This window comes from Strix uralensis, chromosome 1 (genome assembly GCF_047716275.1).
Source record: "Strix uralensis isolate ZFMK-TIS-50842 chromosome 1, bStrUra1, whole genome shotgun sequence".
Lineage (NCBI taxonomy): Eukaryota > Metazoa > Chordata > Aves > Strigiformes > Strigidae > Strix > Strix uralensis.
Window position 1 is genome coordinate 10,544,170 of NC_133972.1, and position 18,717 is coordinate 10,562,886.

At 41.5% G+C, this 18,717-nt stretch overlaps 1 protein-coding gene across 6 annotated transcripts in view; it reads left to right on the forward strand.

Annotated features, from left to right (window-relative positions):
- Window positions 1–18,717, forward strand: part of PDE1C (phosphodiesterase 1C) — a 319,253-nt gene that overhangs the window by 214,417 nt on the left and 86,119 nt on the right. For all 6 annotated transcript variants that reach the window (XM_074881465.1, XM_074881050.1, XM_074881217.1 and 3 more), the window contains 2 exons: window positions 16,530–16,643; window positions 17,487–17,669. In XM_074881465.1, the coding sequence (XP_074737566.1) occupies window positions 16,530–16,643; window positions 17,487–17,669 (297 nt within the window). The remainder of the gene's footprint in view (window positions 1–16,529; window positions 16,644–17,486; window positions 17,670–18,717) is intronic.

Consider the following 18,717-nt stretch of genomic DNA (forward strand, 5'->3'; position numbering starts at 1 on the left):
GCCTGTGCTAGTACCTACAAAGGAGGCTTATTTTGTGTTTTTCAGTACCATTGCACGCTGGTCAGGAAAAAAGGGAGTTTTTCTCTAAAGAGGATCAGATTACACTAATTTAACATGGTGAAATAAAGACAAGGGCTGCACCCCTGTGTTTTCTGGAAGAGAAAATCCTAGTTTTGCTGAGCAGAACCCAACACTTTCTCCCTTGAACATTTTTGGTTTATGTTCAGGTAGAAATTTATCCTGACTGTAATCTGTAAGTCAATGGGACAGTGCTGACAGCCTGAATCCCAAGCAAGCTGTGTTGCAAGTATCACAAGTGCTTATATACCAATGTCAGCATATGCCCTGTAGAAATTCAGCAGTCCTACAAGGGCCTTTGTTAAACTGAAGTAAAATATTGTAGATGGACTTTTCTGTCTGTAAGAACCAGTTATGAAGGACCTCATCTGAAGGCATGCTAGAGCTAGGGGGAAAAACTCTTTCAGAGTGTTTTTGTAAGTAAAGAAAAAGGGATTTGTGTCTAGTTTGTATTTTCATCAATTAATTCTGGTCTTCCACATGTAGTTTTGCTGTCCCTTTTCAAATTGTTCTGGGAAGAGCACAAGTACAGTGCTCTTTCCAGAGAGCCTCTTCCTTCCCAGCAGCACTTTAGAAGAGGCCTCTCCAGCCCTCTTCCTTTGAATCTAATGTAAAATTTTCCCAGGTGCTCACTTTTGACACACCTCTGATGCTGACAACAGTATAAGGCTAAATATTTACAAAGAAGAGCTTTTTCTTGACTAGTTATCTCCTAAACTTTAACAGTTTTTTATTTTACACAAGTTGTTCAACACTGCAAAGGGTAGAGAAGTGTAACAAGTTTGTTTAAATTTGCTGAAGTTTGTTGCTTTCTTTTTATTCACTTTTTTCCTTTTTTTCTCCTCAACAGTTATGTCAATTATTATGGGGATAACTCTCCTTCTACTTTGGTGTTTAGAAAAAGCGCCACAGACAGGAAAACATTGCAAATATAAATTCGTACTTTTAGTTTGAAATATGAGTGATGTTTACGTAGGAAAGAAACCACAGGAGCTTCGTTGTTAATTTAGTGTTGGTTGAAGTGGAGGAATTCTAAATTGTGTAAATCCTAAGTCAAACCAACACAATGTTCAAAACCAGATCCTTTTCCCCCACTTCGATTTTAATCCATGAACGTGAATTTTGTAGGCAATTTTTCTGACAGCAGAACTTTTGTTGGCATTTTATGAGTTTTTCCACCCTTTCTGCTTGTCAATGGTAATTTTAGAGGCAGCTTTTTAAAGCAAATTTGCAAATATGGTGGAAAGTTATCTACTGTTCCTTCTTTTTGAAATGGTTGAATCTGGCATATATGTGCAGCTGGGTAGTCTGGTTTTACTCAGTTGCAAGGGGGCATGGAAGGGGCTGACTCTCAATGAGCCTTTTAATGTTGTAGGTGTGGTGCTCATGAAGCCTGGTTTCTTCTGTACTGGAGCTGAGGCTCTCTTTAGATTCTTTGTTGTCTAATAGTAGTGGAGAGTTTACACTGCTGTGATTTCCTCAGTGGATGTTCAGTCATGTACATTGGCAATTTACTGTCATGCAATGTGTAAAAACAATCTTTTAGAAAACTCTTTGACATTGTTTGAAATTGACTGATAGTTTCATTGGTCTCTAGAGATGGACAGACAGTTTGAATCAGCCTCATTTTTCTAAGCAACTATGTTTAAAAGATATCATTTAGGCTAAAACTAATCACGTCTTTTGTTTTATTGTTATTCTTCCCTCAAAAGGCCTTTGATTATTCTGTGAATTCACTAGTTAGTCAGAATTGCTGTCTCAAGGGGAAATCAAGCAAAAATGTTTATTTTGGATCCTTTTAGATCCAGTTAATTCAATACAAGAATATTACTCTACTCTTAAGGATTTTTAAGGGATGAATGAAGTCTGCTGGGAAACATCAGGGTTTTCATACCTGAAACCTACAAAGTCTTCCTGTTCTGGTCCGAGACCAGCATCGTCTCCTGACAGTACTGCTACATTCTGGAACCCAGCTCATGTTAACTCATGGTTACAAAAATGCTTTGTAGGCTGAAAGCCACATGATAATGATGTGCTTTTCCCTCACTTGCCATTCCAGGTTCAAAATGCATTTTTAAGTTCTTAAAAACTAAGTTTTAACTTTTCTTAAGTTCTTTTCTTGGCATCTTACAATAATTCTTCACTTTTGGTGATTCACGTCAGTATTGCTGCATTTAACCAGTGCTTGACTAAACTATTTTATCCTCACTGAGGTCAGTGGCTTAATTGCGGTGTCTTGCATTCTGGTTTGCTACAAATGAGATATTTTCAGTGTTCACATTAAGTTGGAGGCTTTTATTGTGTAAAGCAAATGCAGACAGACTCTGGGTAGCTTGAGCTCTAGCTTTGTTTACGTATTTTACACTGGGACAGAATTTGTATATATTACTCCAAACCTTACTGAAAAACTGTAAGAGCATGGGTCCTGTTCAGATCTGCCATTGTCACCTCTGACAGTGGTTATGAATCAGTGTGCTTAGCATGTACTGTGGCAGAGGAGGTTGGAATGATGACCACTGGTAGTGTAAATTGGACAAAACTGGGAAAAGACAGGCTGGAGAGGCCTTGAAAAATGTTCATCTATTAGATGAAGGTTAAAATGATCTTTGATAATTCAGTAACTTGTGCAGATTTCTTATTCACTGTAATGCTCAGCATGATTGGTTTGAAACAATTGGCTGTCCCAATACACCCTTCCCCTCCCCCTCCCCCTCCCCCTCCCCTCCCCCTCCCCTCCCCTCCCCTCCCCTCCCCTCCCCTCCCCTCCCCTCCCCTCCCCTCCCCTCCCCTCCCCTCCCCTCCCCTCCCCTCCCCTCCCCTCCCCTCCCCTCCCCTCCCCTCCCCTCCCCTCCCCTCCCCTTCCCTCCCCTTCCCTTCCCTTCCCTTCCCTTCCCTTCCCTTCCCTTCCCTTCCCTTCCCTTCCCTTCCCTTCCCTTCCCTTCCCTTCCCTTCCCTTCCCTTCCCTTCCCTTCCCTTCCCTTCCCTTCCCTTCCCTTCCCTTCCCTTCCCTTCCCTTCCCTTCCCTTCCCTTCCCTTCCCTTCCCTTCCCTTCCCTTCCCTTCCCTTCCCTTCCCTTCCCTTCCCTCCCCTCCCCTCCCCTCCCCTCCCCTCCCCTCCCCTCCCCTCCCCTCCCCTCCCCTCCCCCCTCCCCCTCCCCCTCCCCCTCCCCCTCCCCCTCCCCCTCCCCCCCCCTCCCCTCCCCTCCCCTCCCCTCCCCTCCCCCTCCCCCTCCCCCTCCCCCTCCCCCTCCCCTCCCCTCCCCTCCCCTCCCCTCCCCTCCCCTCCCCCTCCCCCTCCCCCTCCCCCTCCCCCTCCCCCTCCCCCTCCCCCTCCCCCTCCCCCTCCCCCTCCCCTCCCCTCACTCCCCCTCCCCCTCCCCCTCCCCCTCCCCCTCCCCCTCCCCCTCCCCCTCCCCCTCCCCCTCCCCCTCCCCCCTCCCCTCCCCTCCCCTCCCCTCCCCTCCCCTCCCCTCCCCTCCCCTCCCCTCCCCTCCCCTCCCCTCCCCTCCCCTCCCCTCCCCTCCCCTCCCCTCCCCTCCCCTCCCCTCCCCTCCCCTCCCCTTCCCTTCCCTTCCCTTCCCTTCCCTTCCCTTCCCTTCCCTTCCCTTCCCTTCCCTTCCCTTCCCTTCCCTTCCCTTCCCTTCCCTTCCCTTCCCTTCCCTTCCCTTCCCTTCCCTTCCCTTCCCTTCCCTTCCCTTCCCTTCCCTTCCCTTCCCTTCCCTTCCCTTCCCTTCCCTTCCCTTCCCTTCCCTTCCCTCTGATGCTACCACACTGCTGCCATTTGACATGGTATTTGTGAAGTTTTCCCTCTTCATTACTGGACAGAAGCTCCTCAGCATCCATGTTGTGGCCATCTAAGTGCTGTATCATCTAAGGAAGTGGATGGCAAAGTAAAACAGCTTTGGACATCTACAGTATCTATTTGTCATATTTTGCATTATTGATGATGTTGTGCAATCTTATTGACATAATGCAGAAATAGGCCTCAGGAAAGTCAAGCACAGCAAATCACTGAGATGCTGCTAGTGAAATTTGAACTGGTCATGGTGGAGCCAAAACTGAGGGTGAGGAGGAAAATAGGAAGGAAAGGGAAGAATAGGAGGAAACACGATAGTATTGGTGCCAAGACTTCAAGCTGATCCATAGTTATTGTGCCTGTTTAGCAATATTTCAGGAATGAAAATTTACCAAGAAAAATATGAAAAAATTTATCTGCAAAAGGATCATTTGGAAGCTAATACTTCCTTCAGTCAGAGCCTGAGACAGGACGGTATTTGGGTATTGCAGTAGTGAGTACAGCTGAAGTGCTCAGTGCTCTACAGCAGGAAGGCAAAGCTGGTTGGTCTGCAGGTATCTGCAACCCACTGACACTCCTGCATGCATGTGGAATCCAACCGTGTATGCAGGGACTGGAGATGGGGGACATACGCCCTTGTAAACGTGATAATATGCGTGAGAAGTTTATTTTAATAAATGATCTTTACAAGTTTCCTGTTGTTCTCTGTTGCATCTTTTTCTCATTATCACTATTCAAAGACATTTTTAGTGCTGCTCCTCTTTCTAACCTTGGGTTATTTCAAACAGATGTTTTTGAAGTGCTTTGTTTGTGTTCCATTGAGTGCGTGCAGGAAATCTCAGGCGATTTTTTTTTCTTCTTACATGAACAACCGTGAATGAAAAGAGTTTCCTACAATTTACCATTTTGTCAGCTGCACAGAACTTGCTTTTCACAATTTTTAGTGCAAACTTTGCATTGCTTCGTTTCTATCTGCTCATCTGTTTCATAGTACAATGAACAAGCCATCGATTTCAAAAGTTCCTTTTCCCCCAAGAGGTCATTTCCCAATCGTGCTCTCCAAATTTGGCTAATTGCACTTTTGACCCATCAGGTTGCTGAATATGTATTTCATGGAATCTTGAGGTTTTTCCATAACATTTGCAATTGATAATTTGTACCAGCTGGAACAGTCAGTCTCACTCCTTTTCTATGGCTCAGTAAAGGAGAGGTGAGTTATTGCAATTATAACGGAGGTGAGATTCCATCAGGCAGAAGTTCATGATATATTCTTAGGATGGCCTTCTTGGGATGCTTACATAGCCTCTTCGAGCTCATCTCTAAATAGGACATGTAGTCTTGGAGAAATGAGCATGGCTCAGAAATTTGCTTTCACTTGAACTTACTTCAACCATCAGTGCTGCAGTGGCCAGATTGTGGTTTTATGGTAAGTCCAGTTCCTGTGCACGTTAGCAAACATACAGGTTTGAAAGAGTAGTAGTGGTTACCCACAGTACACCTGGATCTATAGCCAGTAATTAAAGCTGGTAATTAAAGTAGAGAAGGAAGCAGTCTGCAGTGCAAAGTCCAGACTACCAGGGTGTCAATAAAGACCTCTGTGTGGAGAACTATTCCAAACCATTTGCATTCAAAAAAAAATGTGACTGGGACCCTATCTGAACTATTTTTTGGTACAATTTGTGGCTTGGCAAGCTCCAGCTTCCATTTTGTAATTGCCTCTCCTTGCCATTTCTCTGCAAAGACTATGGTTCTCCTGATGGTGCCCAGGTTGTTAAAAATTCCTGGCATGGCAAATATGTAGCTCAACACCATCATGTGCAGCTAAAAGTTGGCAATGGCCTTGGTTTTCCAGCCTTTAGCAAAAGACAAGGGAATATTTACTACTGACTTTGGGAATGCTTCCCTCAAAATAAAGATAATTAAGGGCAGCAAGAATGAGCTTGTTTTGTAGAAGTATAGACTGGCCAACTTGCAGCCGCCAAGAGGGAAATAAATTTTGCTGTTTAGTGCAAACTTTATGGGCTTTAGGAGAACACAGCTTGGGTAAATTGTATATTGAGGAAAGACATATTAAGTATCTGAGCTAACAAATGCACATGCTAGTATTACCAGAGAAGTGTGGAGAACTCAAGAAGTTTTAGAGTGATTTCTTCAGGCTACAAAAAGTGCATAGCGGAGCTTTAATTTGGTGAGAAGTAAAATTTTAGTACTGACTCAGGTAATTTTTTTTATGTTTAGACCAGTGAATCAGCTGTGTAAATAATGTCAATCAATTAGCTCTGTACTATTCCTGGTAAGTATGTTGTCCTGAATGGAAATCAGAGTCAGAAAAGTGAGAATCCACATCTTAAATGTGTCTAAAAACCTCTGTGCCTGGGTATCCAAAATCTACCAAGGAAGGGTATAAGCCTTTAAATATAAAGGAAATGGTTGAAGTTTTTAACCAGAAATCTGAGTATTTACCATTTATGCCAATTTAGAACAAAAGAAAATCTGAAATGTTTTATCAGTGATATTACCTCTGATCACAAAAAAAATTAAAGTTAGCAGTAGTGTAAAATGTATCATTCATGAGAAAATGCTTTATAGATCCAGATGTATGTATACATCGCACAAAATCTTTGGCTAATATCAGCTGGACTGTCTCTAGTGGGGTCAGTGATGATCACTTCAAGAGCATGCAGCTGCCTTAGGGATCTAGAGAAGCTTAGGGGTCCGTCAGAGTAAGCAGAAGTTTGCCAAACTCAAACCCAGCAAAGAGCGTTGAGGTCAGATGGGAATTTGCCATTGCTCTGTGCCTGTCTCTTGCCACAGCTAATGGGATATAAGGGAGATGTAGTCTTTGTCTTGGTCTCGGGAAGTGATGATGGCTGAAGGTGGTCTGAAAGGAAACAGCCTGGGAACCACTCCTCCTGCCTTTGCTGAAGACCAGGCAGGGACATATTCCTGCCTGAACTTCACACTGCATGTGGACTCTGATCTGCACTTGCTTAACTGCCCTGTGGCTTCATAAAAGCTGTTCTGGAATGCAATTGATTTTAGGAACTGGAAAAAATGAGATAATTGCAAACTTTCTGCCCATGGATATTTTAATGGTAACAGATGGGGGATAACTAAGGTTACAATGAAATATTTTGAAATTATCTGTTGAACTTCTCCCTGATCTCTGCAGTGAGCATTAAGTAAAGAGCAAGCGTGTGGCTCTGACATTCAGATCCGCACAAAGCAATCTGCTAACATCATTTGGAAGAATGACCTTGTTCAGGGGCCCAGAAATGTGATAATTGTGGTTTCAAAGAAAAAATACTCTGCCTGTATAAAACAAAGGGGAATGCATCATTGTATGCATCAACACTAAACTGATAGTATGTGTTAGTTGCCTCAAATGCAAATTTAGACGGTTCATTTCAGGTACCTATTTTTAAAGATGCGAATTACAAATTGTTAGATTTGTGGCTGACGTTATAACTGGGGTAGTTTTTTTATAAAAGGCACCAGTAATTTAGAAAGGCTTAATTCTGGAAGATAAATTTGCTGTCTTTGGATCTCATTTTCAACAAATTCAGTGATCCTGTGCTTTCCCCAAAAAACTAATTCATGCTAGTGTCCCAAGAAGAAGTAGTCTGCCAAAAGGCAAGTTTACTTTGGGAAACACCAGTTAGAAGATGGCTAGTTGTGAAAACAGAACTCTCTTTCTCTCCCACATCTGAAATTTACCCTTGTTCAGCTCTCAATTTATTCAGTGGAAAGAGTCATCTCACCTCATCTGAGCTGAAACCACCGTGACTGCCTAAATGCATCTTTTAGCTCATTTCTGTCATTAGTGGGGGAAGGAAGGCACATCAAAAAGGCAGTGCACCCTTTCCTGAGGAGATACATGACAGGCAGCTTTTGAAGGTGGTTCATCCTGGCTATCCATTTCCAGTGACTTTCATGAGCATCTGTGTGCCTGATTTCTATAAAAGGTTAGTGCTAGGTGAGGTAGTTGACTTGAATGAAAAAAGACCTGTGACCAAGACTTCTAATGACCTCATCACCAAAGAGTCTGGCATCAAATTTTTAGCCACATTAAGGCTTTTTACTGCTTCTGTTTTCTGGCTCAGCTCCCAGAGTTCCACACCCGAGAATGGGGAAGGTGTTTGTACATGAGAGGAGAGTACACCCTTCAGAAGTTTTCAGTAGCAGGAGATGCAGACAAGGGTAATTCAAAGGACTTGGTGCTGAGGAATTTCTTAGGCTGTTGTTTAATTAAAAATCCTTCAGTAAGCCAAAGTTTGCTAATGTTTTGGGCACAGGACTTCCCTTCCTGTAATAGACATGGAGGAATTTATGACTGTGAAGTGAAAATATAAACTATATTTGATTTCACTTATAGTTGGCTGATGTGGTCAAAAGTATATTTGACTTAAGGTCAGTTGAAACAAGCTGTTCACCATTCTGCCAAGGCCACTGAACTTATCACTGTTGCATTTTCATGCTTCTAAATATTACAAAATTAATTGACTAGTTCAATTCTTTTATTTTTTTATTTTTAATTCAGAGGAAGAAGGATATTTCAGGAAACACGAGGAAGGCAAAAGAATTACTTGGGAAATTGCTTGTAATTTCTTCTGATGAAAAATGCCAGTGTAGCAAGGCTCTGTGTTTCAGTGATTACTCCTTGCAAACACGTTTTTTTTCTTCCTCTGGATGTTGTCACTTGCATTTTTCTATACAAAAGCAGTGATAGAAGATAACTACCCAGCCTAATACAAATCCATTGGGTCACAGGCTACCAGTTACTCTATTTTCAGTTGTGTTTTGAGGATAACTGCTGGAGCTGGCTTTCTAGGTTGTGTCTTTTCCTCAGTGGTTCACACACGCTAGATATGCAGAGCCTTAGATTAAGATGTGGCAGACTGTGGAATGAATCATACCTGCTGACTGTTACGAAAAGACATGGTGAGCTCCTGGATTACTTTCTGTGTGTGCTGTACCCCTCCCACCAACCCAGTATTTGAATAGAGCATCAAAGGGTCTGCTATGCAAACTGTGGAGGCATCTGTCCACCTGGCTGACTGAGACTACTGCACATGCGCATTATGCTGCAGAACTACATGCAGTATGCTCTGGATACTGTTGGGCGGTGTTAAATACCCTGTGCATTTGCTTTGCAGTTTCTTTACACCCTAGCAGGCAGACTGATACTGTCACGGGGCATCTAACAGATCTTCTATGTGCTCGCTGCTTAGCTGGTCTGCACATGCTCTCTAACTCTGGTATGTCCCCAGAATATCAGGTTTGTTGAGTTTGTATGTTACAGTGAGATGGCAGATGCACACCTATTTCTGTGTAGCAGTTCTTGAATAGAAATATAGTTCACTGCACAGTTTGTTTCTCAGACTTAGTCGTGAATTTCCTACCAGTAATTATGGTGTTTTTCCAGAGAAGGGTAAGGAATGTACTGTAGATCAGAAGGCAGGGTTTTGTCTTTCAGTTCAGCAGATGTTTGTCTTTCCAGACTGTAGGAGCGACCCTTGGTGGTCTTCTGTGTGTAACTGAAGCTGGCATTTATGCAATTAGGTCTACTTCTGATTATTAGTTCGTTAATTTCTAAAGCTTGATTTTATTTATTTTTTTTAAAAAAAAGCAATTTGAGTTTGCTATCAAAAGAATGTTATCACAAATTAGTTGTCTTTGAAATCAATCTCTTGGATTTTCATTACATAAGGGTAATTTGATTAATAAAAGCCACATAAACACAGATTCTTATTCATGCCCCCAGAGCCAGAGTGATGAGGATTTGCTGAAGCTGAAAGTGTTCCTCCCTGGTGTCTAACTGTAATGACATTCATCTGCAGAAAACTTATGAAGGACCTTATTGTAACTGAGATCAATCTTATTGTGTGCGAGTGCTTGTTCGTGAACCTCTGTGATGAACAGGACTGTGAATAGAGTGTCCCATACTGAAGACAATGCTGACAATAGTTGGGGGAAAATTTTGTGTATCTAAGCATTAATCATAGCAAGATTATTAGAAATGGTTTCTTATATGGATGTAGCAGCTTACAGTCTTACCCAATATGCAACTGCAACACCTTTTACAAGTATGCCCACTTCCACTGAAAATTAGTGACATTTGAGACTGAAGGAAATGACTGAAGAGCACAAAGTTACTTCACAAGAATAGGGAGACGCCATGAGAGCAAACCTGATTTCTTACAGAATGTGTTACAGGATCCTTTATATTTACAGGAAACCCCCAAACTGTTTGCTCATGGAGTGCAGCGTCAGAATTACACTGAATGCAATGGGATATTGTCTGCTTAAGGAAACCAACTTAAATTCTAGAAGTAGATTCTAAAGCTTTGGAAACGTGAGGAATAGAAAGGACAGATTCTCTCCTGGGATATAAAACCAGCATTCAGGTTATCAAACCTGATATTTTGTTGCTACATACGCCTGTGTCATGTCCCGCTCAGATGAGGGAGACAAGTAAATCCCCAACGGAGTAGACAACGCTGAGACAAGTCTCAAAGTCCATGCACAGATGTTTATGAATGTCCCACAATGTACTAATTAGATACACAATAATTGGCTAAGTTTATACCAAATTGTGGCAAGCAATATAGTATGCCTTGTGTTACTTAATGGTAGTAAGGGAAAAGGGGAAAAAGAAATGAAGAGAGAATGAGAGGGAGAATAGAGAAACAGAGATCACTGGTCTGGGTTCCTGTGTTGGTCCTGTCTGAATTCATCAGGGATACATTTGTCTTCTTCACATCTTCCTTTTTCTTTCTGTATTTCACTCCTTGCTCCCCCTCAATTTATACCCACTTTCCTTGGGTCCGTCCCCTAGGCTGACCCATGTACCTACGTATCCCATGGATGGCGAGGAGTGAGGTGCTTCATGGGGTGACTTAACTAGCATGATCTTGTTCATCTTCATTAGCGTAGGCAGGTGTCAACTCCAATATGCATTTTGTGGATAATGGAGGAAATGTCATTCACCGGACAGATGGCCCTTGAAACTTCACAAGATGCACCAGAGCAGAACCATCCTGCCCTCACAGAGCTCCCCCCTCCTGCTGCCTCCTGTGCTGTCCAGGCAGCCTTATCAGCTCCAAACTCCACACTATCCACCCTGTGACTGTAGTTTCGTACTTGCGAGTGTTTGAGACAGTCCTTGGCTCGGAGGGCCTCTGCTCCCCCCCTCCTTTATCTCTTTCTCAGGCTGCTTTTCTCAGTCCTTGTTTCTCATAGGCCTGTTTCTCTCAGGCCCTGTTTTGGGGAGTTACAAGTCATCTTTCACAGCCTGTCTTCGTCAGGCATCCATAAAATTCAGTTCTCTGTACAAAACTTTCTTGTACCAAATGTTTTTGGTACATCGGTAAAGCCTGGTACATCAGTAAAACTCTCACAGAAGAGTTGAGAAGGGACATTCTCACGTATAGCCGTTGCTGTGGAATGATTTAGCGTTATGAAAAGATTTTTTCTATCTGTGTGTATGAACTGTGTACATCTTTGAAAGGAAGTAAGGATGACACATCTTTTGGGGGGTATTGCAGCAGGAAGCCAGTCACTCATTTTAGCTAACTGTGTCACTATTAGCGAGGGTGGGAGAAGTTCTAATGTTTCTCAAGTATCTTAAAGTTTTCCAGAACATTTCCATATTTTGCAGAAAAATAAATGAAAAGCCTTTTCTGGTGTGGTGTGGACCATATCTTCCTCCTCCTCAGATGAGAGACAGAAAACTGAATAATTTCTTTCTATCCATATCTGTAGCAAACTTTTGAACTCCCAACCCCAGCATATAATCCGCTCATGAGGATTTTCTGGTCTAAGGTACAAGTCCTTTCTCCCACTGAGCTGTTCGCTAGGACTGACCTATCAAAGATGATTCCCTCTGTCTATCACCTGAGCTCTGGGGTCTCCAGTTTCAGTGTGCGTTAAAAGGGACCAAGTGACAGTCACTTCAGCCCAGGGTTCCCCTCTCTGGTGAGTGCCTTCACTGCGTGGGCAGGGCTCAGTTTTGATAAGAAATTCCACCACAGACTTTCTTGATGAAACTTGTATCAGACTTAGCAGAGGCTTGTGAATAGTTTTTGATCTCAAAGAATTAGTGACGGTTGATGAAAGAACATTGTCTCAAGAGAGTACTTAACCAGCTGTAGTGGTGCTGTGTTCAATAGGTAGCCCTCTTTTCCTGGCTATAATAAAAAATATCTCTGCTTTCTACAAACCTCACCTGTTAGGTTGTTTGCTATCATGGTTGAAGCAACATATTAATCAGGTTCAGCTGTCAATATCAAACTGTTTAGCAGTTAATATCAAGAATAAAACAGGGATAAATATTCCATCCTTGGCAATCTGTAATGATGTTACAAATACTATTTTTTTAAAAATTTGTAATGTACAAAGTATTTTTTTCCTCACCTGGCCCAATGGTATGAGAATGATTCTTGGAGGAAAAGATTGAGTTGTACTGTTGAAAATATGTGGTGAATCACAGTCATAAAGCTTTGAAAATTAATGCGGAGACTATAGCCATGCAGCTTTGCAGACTTTACACAGGTTGAAGGAACTTGCCTCAGGTATTCAGACAGTATCTGTGCTTTGCACGTTAATTGAAGCTGACTGGTATCCAGACTGTGGTGGTGTTAATCTTCTCTGCAGTGATATGTAATGCTATTTTTTTAAAAAAAACAGCAGCATAAAAGCAAGCCCTCTAGCTAAGGAGATAAATATTTGTACACAGATACTGTTTTATTTATAACAGGGAGGAGAATGCTTGGAGCGGTTACTCAGAAATTTTACATTTCAAGAACACGCTGAAAACAGCTTCACTTTTTCCTGTTACTCAGTTTGGATCTAGAGTGGCTTTGGGTCTTTGAGCTGTGTAACTTTCATGGACTGAATTCAGCTGCCCAGTTTCTAGTCATTTGCTTTCTATCTCCCTCAGTCTTAGGATAGCTAGTACTTTAGGGAAACAGTGAAGAGCAGGCGCGGGGCTGCGGAGCAGGGTATGCTTTGGGTAACCTCTCACCTTCTTCACTGAGGGCCCAGCCCGCCTTCTGTACACAAAGGTGTTGCTCTGATGAATTCAGTGGGATTGTTTGCAGATACTCTCAGGGGTTTTTATGGTGGATGCATACAGATATTTTCCTTGGAAGGGCAGTGTAGGAGGCTGTATTCTGGAGTTGGCCCTTTTCCAAGATTTTACATCTACTTGAGCTCTCTGCGGGGTCCAAGGAAGTTGAAATGCATAGCACTGCTCAGGACTAGGCTCTCCCTTTGGGCAGTTAAGGGATTATTCTAAGGACTAAAATGTGAAATAACTGTGAGTAGAACAGAGGCTCTCAGACTTTTTCCATGATATTTGGCACATGTTCACAGAGAATTTGCAGACTGGAGGAATAGCTTCCCTTGGATATCTCATTAAGAAAGGCATTAACGGTATCTTAATATAATTAAACAACCAGATTTAGAGCTAATATTGTGTGATTAACCAGTTCTTTGTAACTGCTGTGCTGATGACTGTAATCTGAGACACTTTTGGCTGACCTACAGCCTGGCTCACTTGTGGCATGTGCCATGGTCTTAAGACAGCTTAGTATTAGAAATGGCTAACACCTCCCTTCTGGCCTGGGATCTCCTTATGCACAGGAATTGGTGGCTTCTCCTACAACTAGCTCCATGGGCTTCAGTGGATCTAGGTCTGGTAGATCTCTGCAAATTTTTAGTTCTGAACTTGAAAATGAGACAAAAAAAGAAACAATGAAAATTTAGGTTTTGATCAGTCTATAATGAACTTTTTAGAACAGAACAGAACAAAACATGCTTTGGTTGAAAAAAGTGTTTTGTTCATACAAAACAGTTACAATAAAAGCAAAGTAAAGGATGAACTGAGTTCCTTAAATTGATTACAATAATTATATTATCCTGACAGACCCAGCATTTTCCTGTGAAACAGTACATGTCACTGAACCCTACTTGCTGCAATGACTAACCTATGGGGTAAAGATAGGAGGTCAGCTTCTTGCCCTCTGCTTCTGTTGCTTTAATATAAGCTCTGAAAAAGAAAACATGTTAAAAGTTTGTGGTAATGTTTTTATTTCAGTCAAAATGGTTTGGTGAATTTGATTGAAATCCAGAATTTTTTCAGCCACCTTGAAACAGAATTATTCAGCTAATAAATTTGCCTGAATGCCCTTCAGTGGGACAGCCTGGCCTTAACTTTATGATTGCGTTTAGGACTATTTCAAAAAAATAGAGATACATGGAATGCATTAAAGACAAACTTATCACCGGGCTCTTACTTAGTAAAGGTAACTAGCAGCAGCTGCTGTGACTCAATGAATCAGAAATAGTTATAGATAACGTATGGTAAGACAAAAGACAGTGTAATTTTTTTTCACATGAGAGTGGCTGATTGTGTGACAAGGTTTTATTATAACAACTGTACTTCTGTTTTTTCAAATGATTGATGCACGCAGTACTCTGCATAATCTTCTTTGATGATGAATGTTGGTGCCATGAAGCAACCGTTACTCACTGTGCTATTATTGAACATGAATTTTGAATGACTTGTGGCATAGAGCTGCCAGGTACTTAAATCAATGAAATAAAAGTCAGGAGGAGCCAAAGATAATGTTCCTCCTGCAATATTGACTCCTGTGGCTTGTGTACAAACAATGTTTCTGGTAACTGGTTAAGGGGTCACATCTCTGGACTCCCCACACACAGGATGAAGGAAGTAGGAGGCATATGAACCAATGCTTAGTGTTTGGACATGAAAGTTGTTTTGCTTTTTTTCTCTTCCTCCCCACTCTGCTTATCAAGCACAATGTGTTGCTGCTCACACTTGGTGGTGCAGTTACACAGAAGAGGTGTATGAGAGCACTGAGCCATGTTTCTTCTTCCGTGGGGCTGAGGATGCTCCATGGATTCCCCAAGCTGGGTTCCAGAATTGGAGGGAAACGTACTGGCATAGTTGAATGTTCTCCACCTGGCTTACAGAGATGAGAAGAGTTGTGTTCAGTGTATTTGTACATCACTGACCTTCCCATCTTCATTCTCACATCAGGAATGAAGTATTGAACAATACTTTTGTTTTTCAACCACCGACAAGCAGATAAGTTAATCCTCTGGGAGATGGAGGGTCCACTTCTTGCTCAAGATTCTTTGTAAAGCTAAATATGTAGCTGTGTGTCAGCAGTACCACTGTCAGTAGGAGTGGCCTTTATGTGACCTAGCCAGAGGAACAATCGATAATTTTTATGATTTTTGTTCTCCACAGCCTCACTGTTTATGTGGGGGAAGGCGGGGGAAGGAAACCCAGGTGGAAAGAGATGTTGGTGCAGTGCACACGAGCAGACTGACTGCTCCTCAGCTCTGCCGTGAAATACAGCCCCATGGAGACTTGATTTTTCCTGAAAGTACTGATGCCACAGGGGCATTGTGATAGCAAGGGAGTACAGATACTCACTTCATTTTAAGGATTTTATGCACATGTCTACTGCAGGAGGTTGGGCTCCCACTACAGTTAATAAAGTGAGAGCAGGCACCTATATTAGGCTCTATCTCTGAATTACCTTGTGGAAAAGCTTATTTTTCTTCATGGACTATAAAAAAAACTGAGGAAGAGTAGTCTCCTAAGTAGAAGACAAATTTTAGATGACATGACTACTCCTCTACATTTTTGCATCTTGAACAGGACAAATTAGCAACTTGTGGTTTCTGTTACACTGTTAAATGTATATTTGAATGTTTATTTAACTGCTTTTTAACAAGAATGAAGACATTCACAAAAATCTTTTAACATGTCAAATCTTTATCCCATTGTCCCTTTAAAGGAATGATAATTTTCTTCTAATTGTAAGCTTGTATATTCTTGCATTATTTAAAATAATTAGATTTTACTCTTTACTTTTACATTTTCTTCTCCCCTTTCTTTCCTTTTTTGTTTTTATAATTTGCCACAGAAAGTAGAGTGAAGGAGAGGAAAAGACAAAAGAATATTGCACAAATATGTTACTTCTCTTTGAAACAGAATACTTTTTCTGCATAAATTTTTGTTTTCAGAAAGTCTGTTCCCCCTCATCATAACAATAACCTGATAAAAAAACTTCCTTGAGTTCTATTTAATACAGATGGGATAGTCTAATGGTGGCCTCTTCTTGTTCTAATGAAAATCATAGCATTTTCTAACCTTGTATAATATTTCTGCAATAGTATTTCTAAGTATACTCTGATACAATTTGGATATATGTACACCAATCATCATAGATGGCTGATATTTGTGAACAGATACTGCTCAAGAAGTTCCTTCCTTTCTTATGGCTGGAATGAAATTGCCATCTCTTAGCTCCTGTGTTAAATTCCAAGTGATTTCTATTTTAACTTATTTCAGTATGAGTAGGGGACAGTCATAACTTGCTGACTTATTTCAGCCTAAATATAATGTGCTGTCTGCCTGACATCATTGTGACTGATCTTTGAAAAGTGATTTTTGTTGATTTCTTGTATATGCCTTAAAGAACCTCGTAGACTTCCAAAAGTTTTCACCTGCCAATCATGTATGCTGGGTCTCATGCTGCATCCAGTTTTGAACTGATGCTCACTCTCAAACCTATTTCTCTTTGTACTAATGCGATTCCTGTTTTCCATTTCTCTAGATTGCGGTCTTTGGTAAAGCAGTTAGAGAGAGGAGAAGCTTCAGTTGTAGACCTAAAGAAGAATTTGGAATATGCTGCGACCGTTCTTGAGTCGGTATATATTGATGAAACTAGGTGAGTTAACTACAGACATCAGCACTCTTCTTGTATCTAATACCAGTGACACAAAATTGTAATTTACACATCAGTTGGGAGAGTTGCTTTAGCCAAGATTTATTACACACAGACAATATGTTTTTAATCATTAAAATATTGTATTCTGTGTAGAGCAGACCTTCAATCATTGGTCTAAAAGCTTCTTTAAATTTCCTGGGGCAGAGGAGGAGATTAAAAAAAATCATAAATTTAATATATATTCTGTTGGAGAAATGTTTTCATAATTGTGTCCCATTTTTTCTGAAAGTTTCTAAATTCCTACTCTGCTATTCCTTTTGAATAGCGTTAAAACTTTTCACTTATATCAAACCTTTGAAATTAAAAAAAATTTTACTCATGATAGTCATGATAGTTGTAGACTGGTAAGATATTGCAGAGGAGTTCCCCGCTCCAGTGCTCAATGCACTTGTAGAGTCAGCTCAGATGACCAGAATGGGAAAGGAGAGGACTGTATGATACTAACTGGAAGTTAGATGTGGCCATAAATGAGCTCTGAAGGGCAGAAAGGTCAAGAATATTCACAAGCTGAAGATGAGAATGGATGATTATGTAGTTGTGCTTCAGAAGGCTGATACTTCTTATTTGCTGGCCTAGTAGTGAGTTTCACAATCTGACATTTAACTATACAAAAGAATAAACAATCTGTTGAAGACCTGTACAGTTGTGTTCCTTTAGGGCTGATGAACCAAAGACTTTTAAAAACCGCTTTAATTAGAATATATGCGAGTTTCTTTTTTGTTAATAATGTTGCAGTGCTCTCCAAGGGAGTCTGTTTACCCATCTTTTCCCTCCCCTTTCTAGGCGTTTACTGGACACAGAAGATGAGCTCAGTGACATCCAGTCTGACTCTGTGCCCTCGGAGGTTCGGGACTGGTTGGCTTCTACCTTCACACGGCAAATGGGGATGATGCTTAAAAGGACGGAGGAAAAACCCCGGTTCAGGAGTATTGTCCATGCAGTACAAGCTGGAATATTTGTGGAAAGGTAAAGGAGCGTGTAATTACTTTGTTCTAGTAGCTGCCCAGGTACTGCAGATTGCACCTTTAATATGGGATGACACAATGACAGGTGATGGAGGAGAGTACCTTAGGCCAGAAGACCTTGGCAAACTAGGACATGACTCTACTGAATTAAGAATACTTTAATATGCTTCAGATGATATTTCTACACAGATCTGGGTAGCACCTCGAAACCTAGGATGAAGTAATAGATTGCAACCTGAAACAGCAGATATTAATCTGTTCTTAGCATAATACAAATGTAATAGCGCAGTTGGAATAATTTTGACGGAGAATATGCACCTCTGCATAGCCCTAGGTCACGACTAACAGCTTCTAAAATTCGGTCAGACCAGATCAAGCCCTTCCTTGTCTCTGTTTACCTCCATGGTCTAGTATTTCTTATGAAGAACTGCCAAGAAACAGAAGAAAATCCTGTGTTATAGTATTACTGAAATGAACTATAGACCAAGTCTGATATAAAGACTTTGGAGCTCAGGGAGGATTTTAGAAAACCCATTGAGTCCTCTCAGTCTTCTCTGTTGTGTCTTCCATCAGAACCTACTGCTAAAACTGATTTTACTTTCTGAACTCTTTAAAACATTTAGTCATTTCAATTTGGACTCACTTCCAGTCTCACCTTTTCGAGTAACCACTCTTTGCTGACATTCCTCCTTCAAGCTAGAAGGAGGGCTGCTGCATGTGAAACTGTCAGCAGACTTTAGACAGCATGAAAGACAGCAGGTCCCAGGTCTCTACAGCAAAAGTCGAGTCAGGAATGGAAGAACAGAGCTCCTTTCACTGTTCATCAGAATCGCAGTGACGGCCTAACAGCCCTCTGTGCAGGTGGGGCATATCAGACAGTGGACCACAAGTCACACACACACACAGAAGCCTCCTCCAGCATGTCTATAGCCAATTTTTTTATCTGTGTACCAAAGTTACTGTACATGTGTTAAGAGTGGCAGAAAATTGGGATAAGACTAAACCTGTCATTTCTCCTTGGAACAGGTTTCTTCTAGGTTTGACAGGCT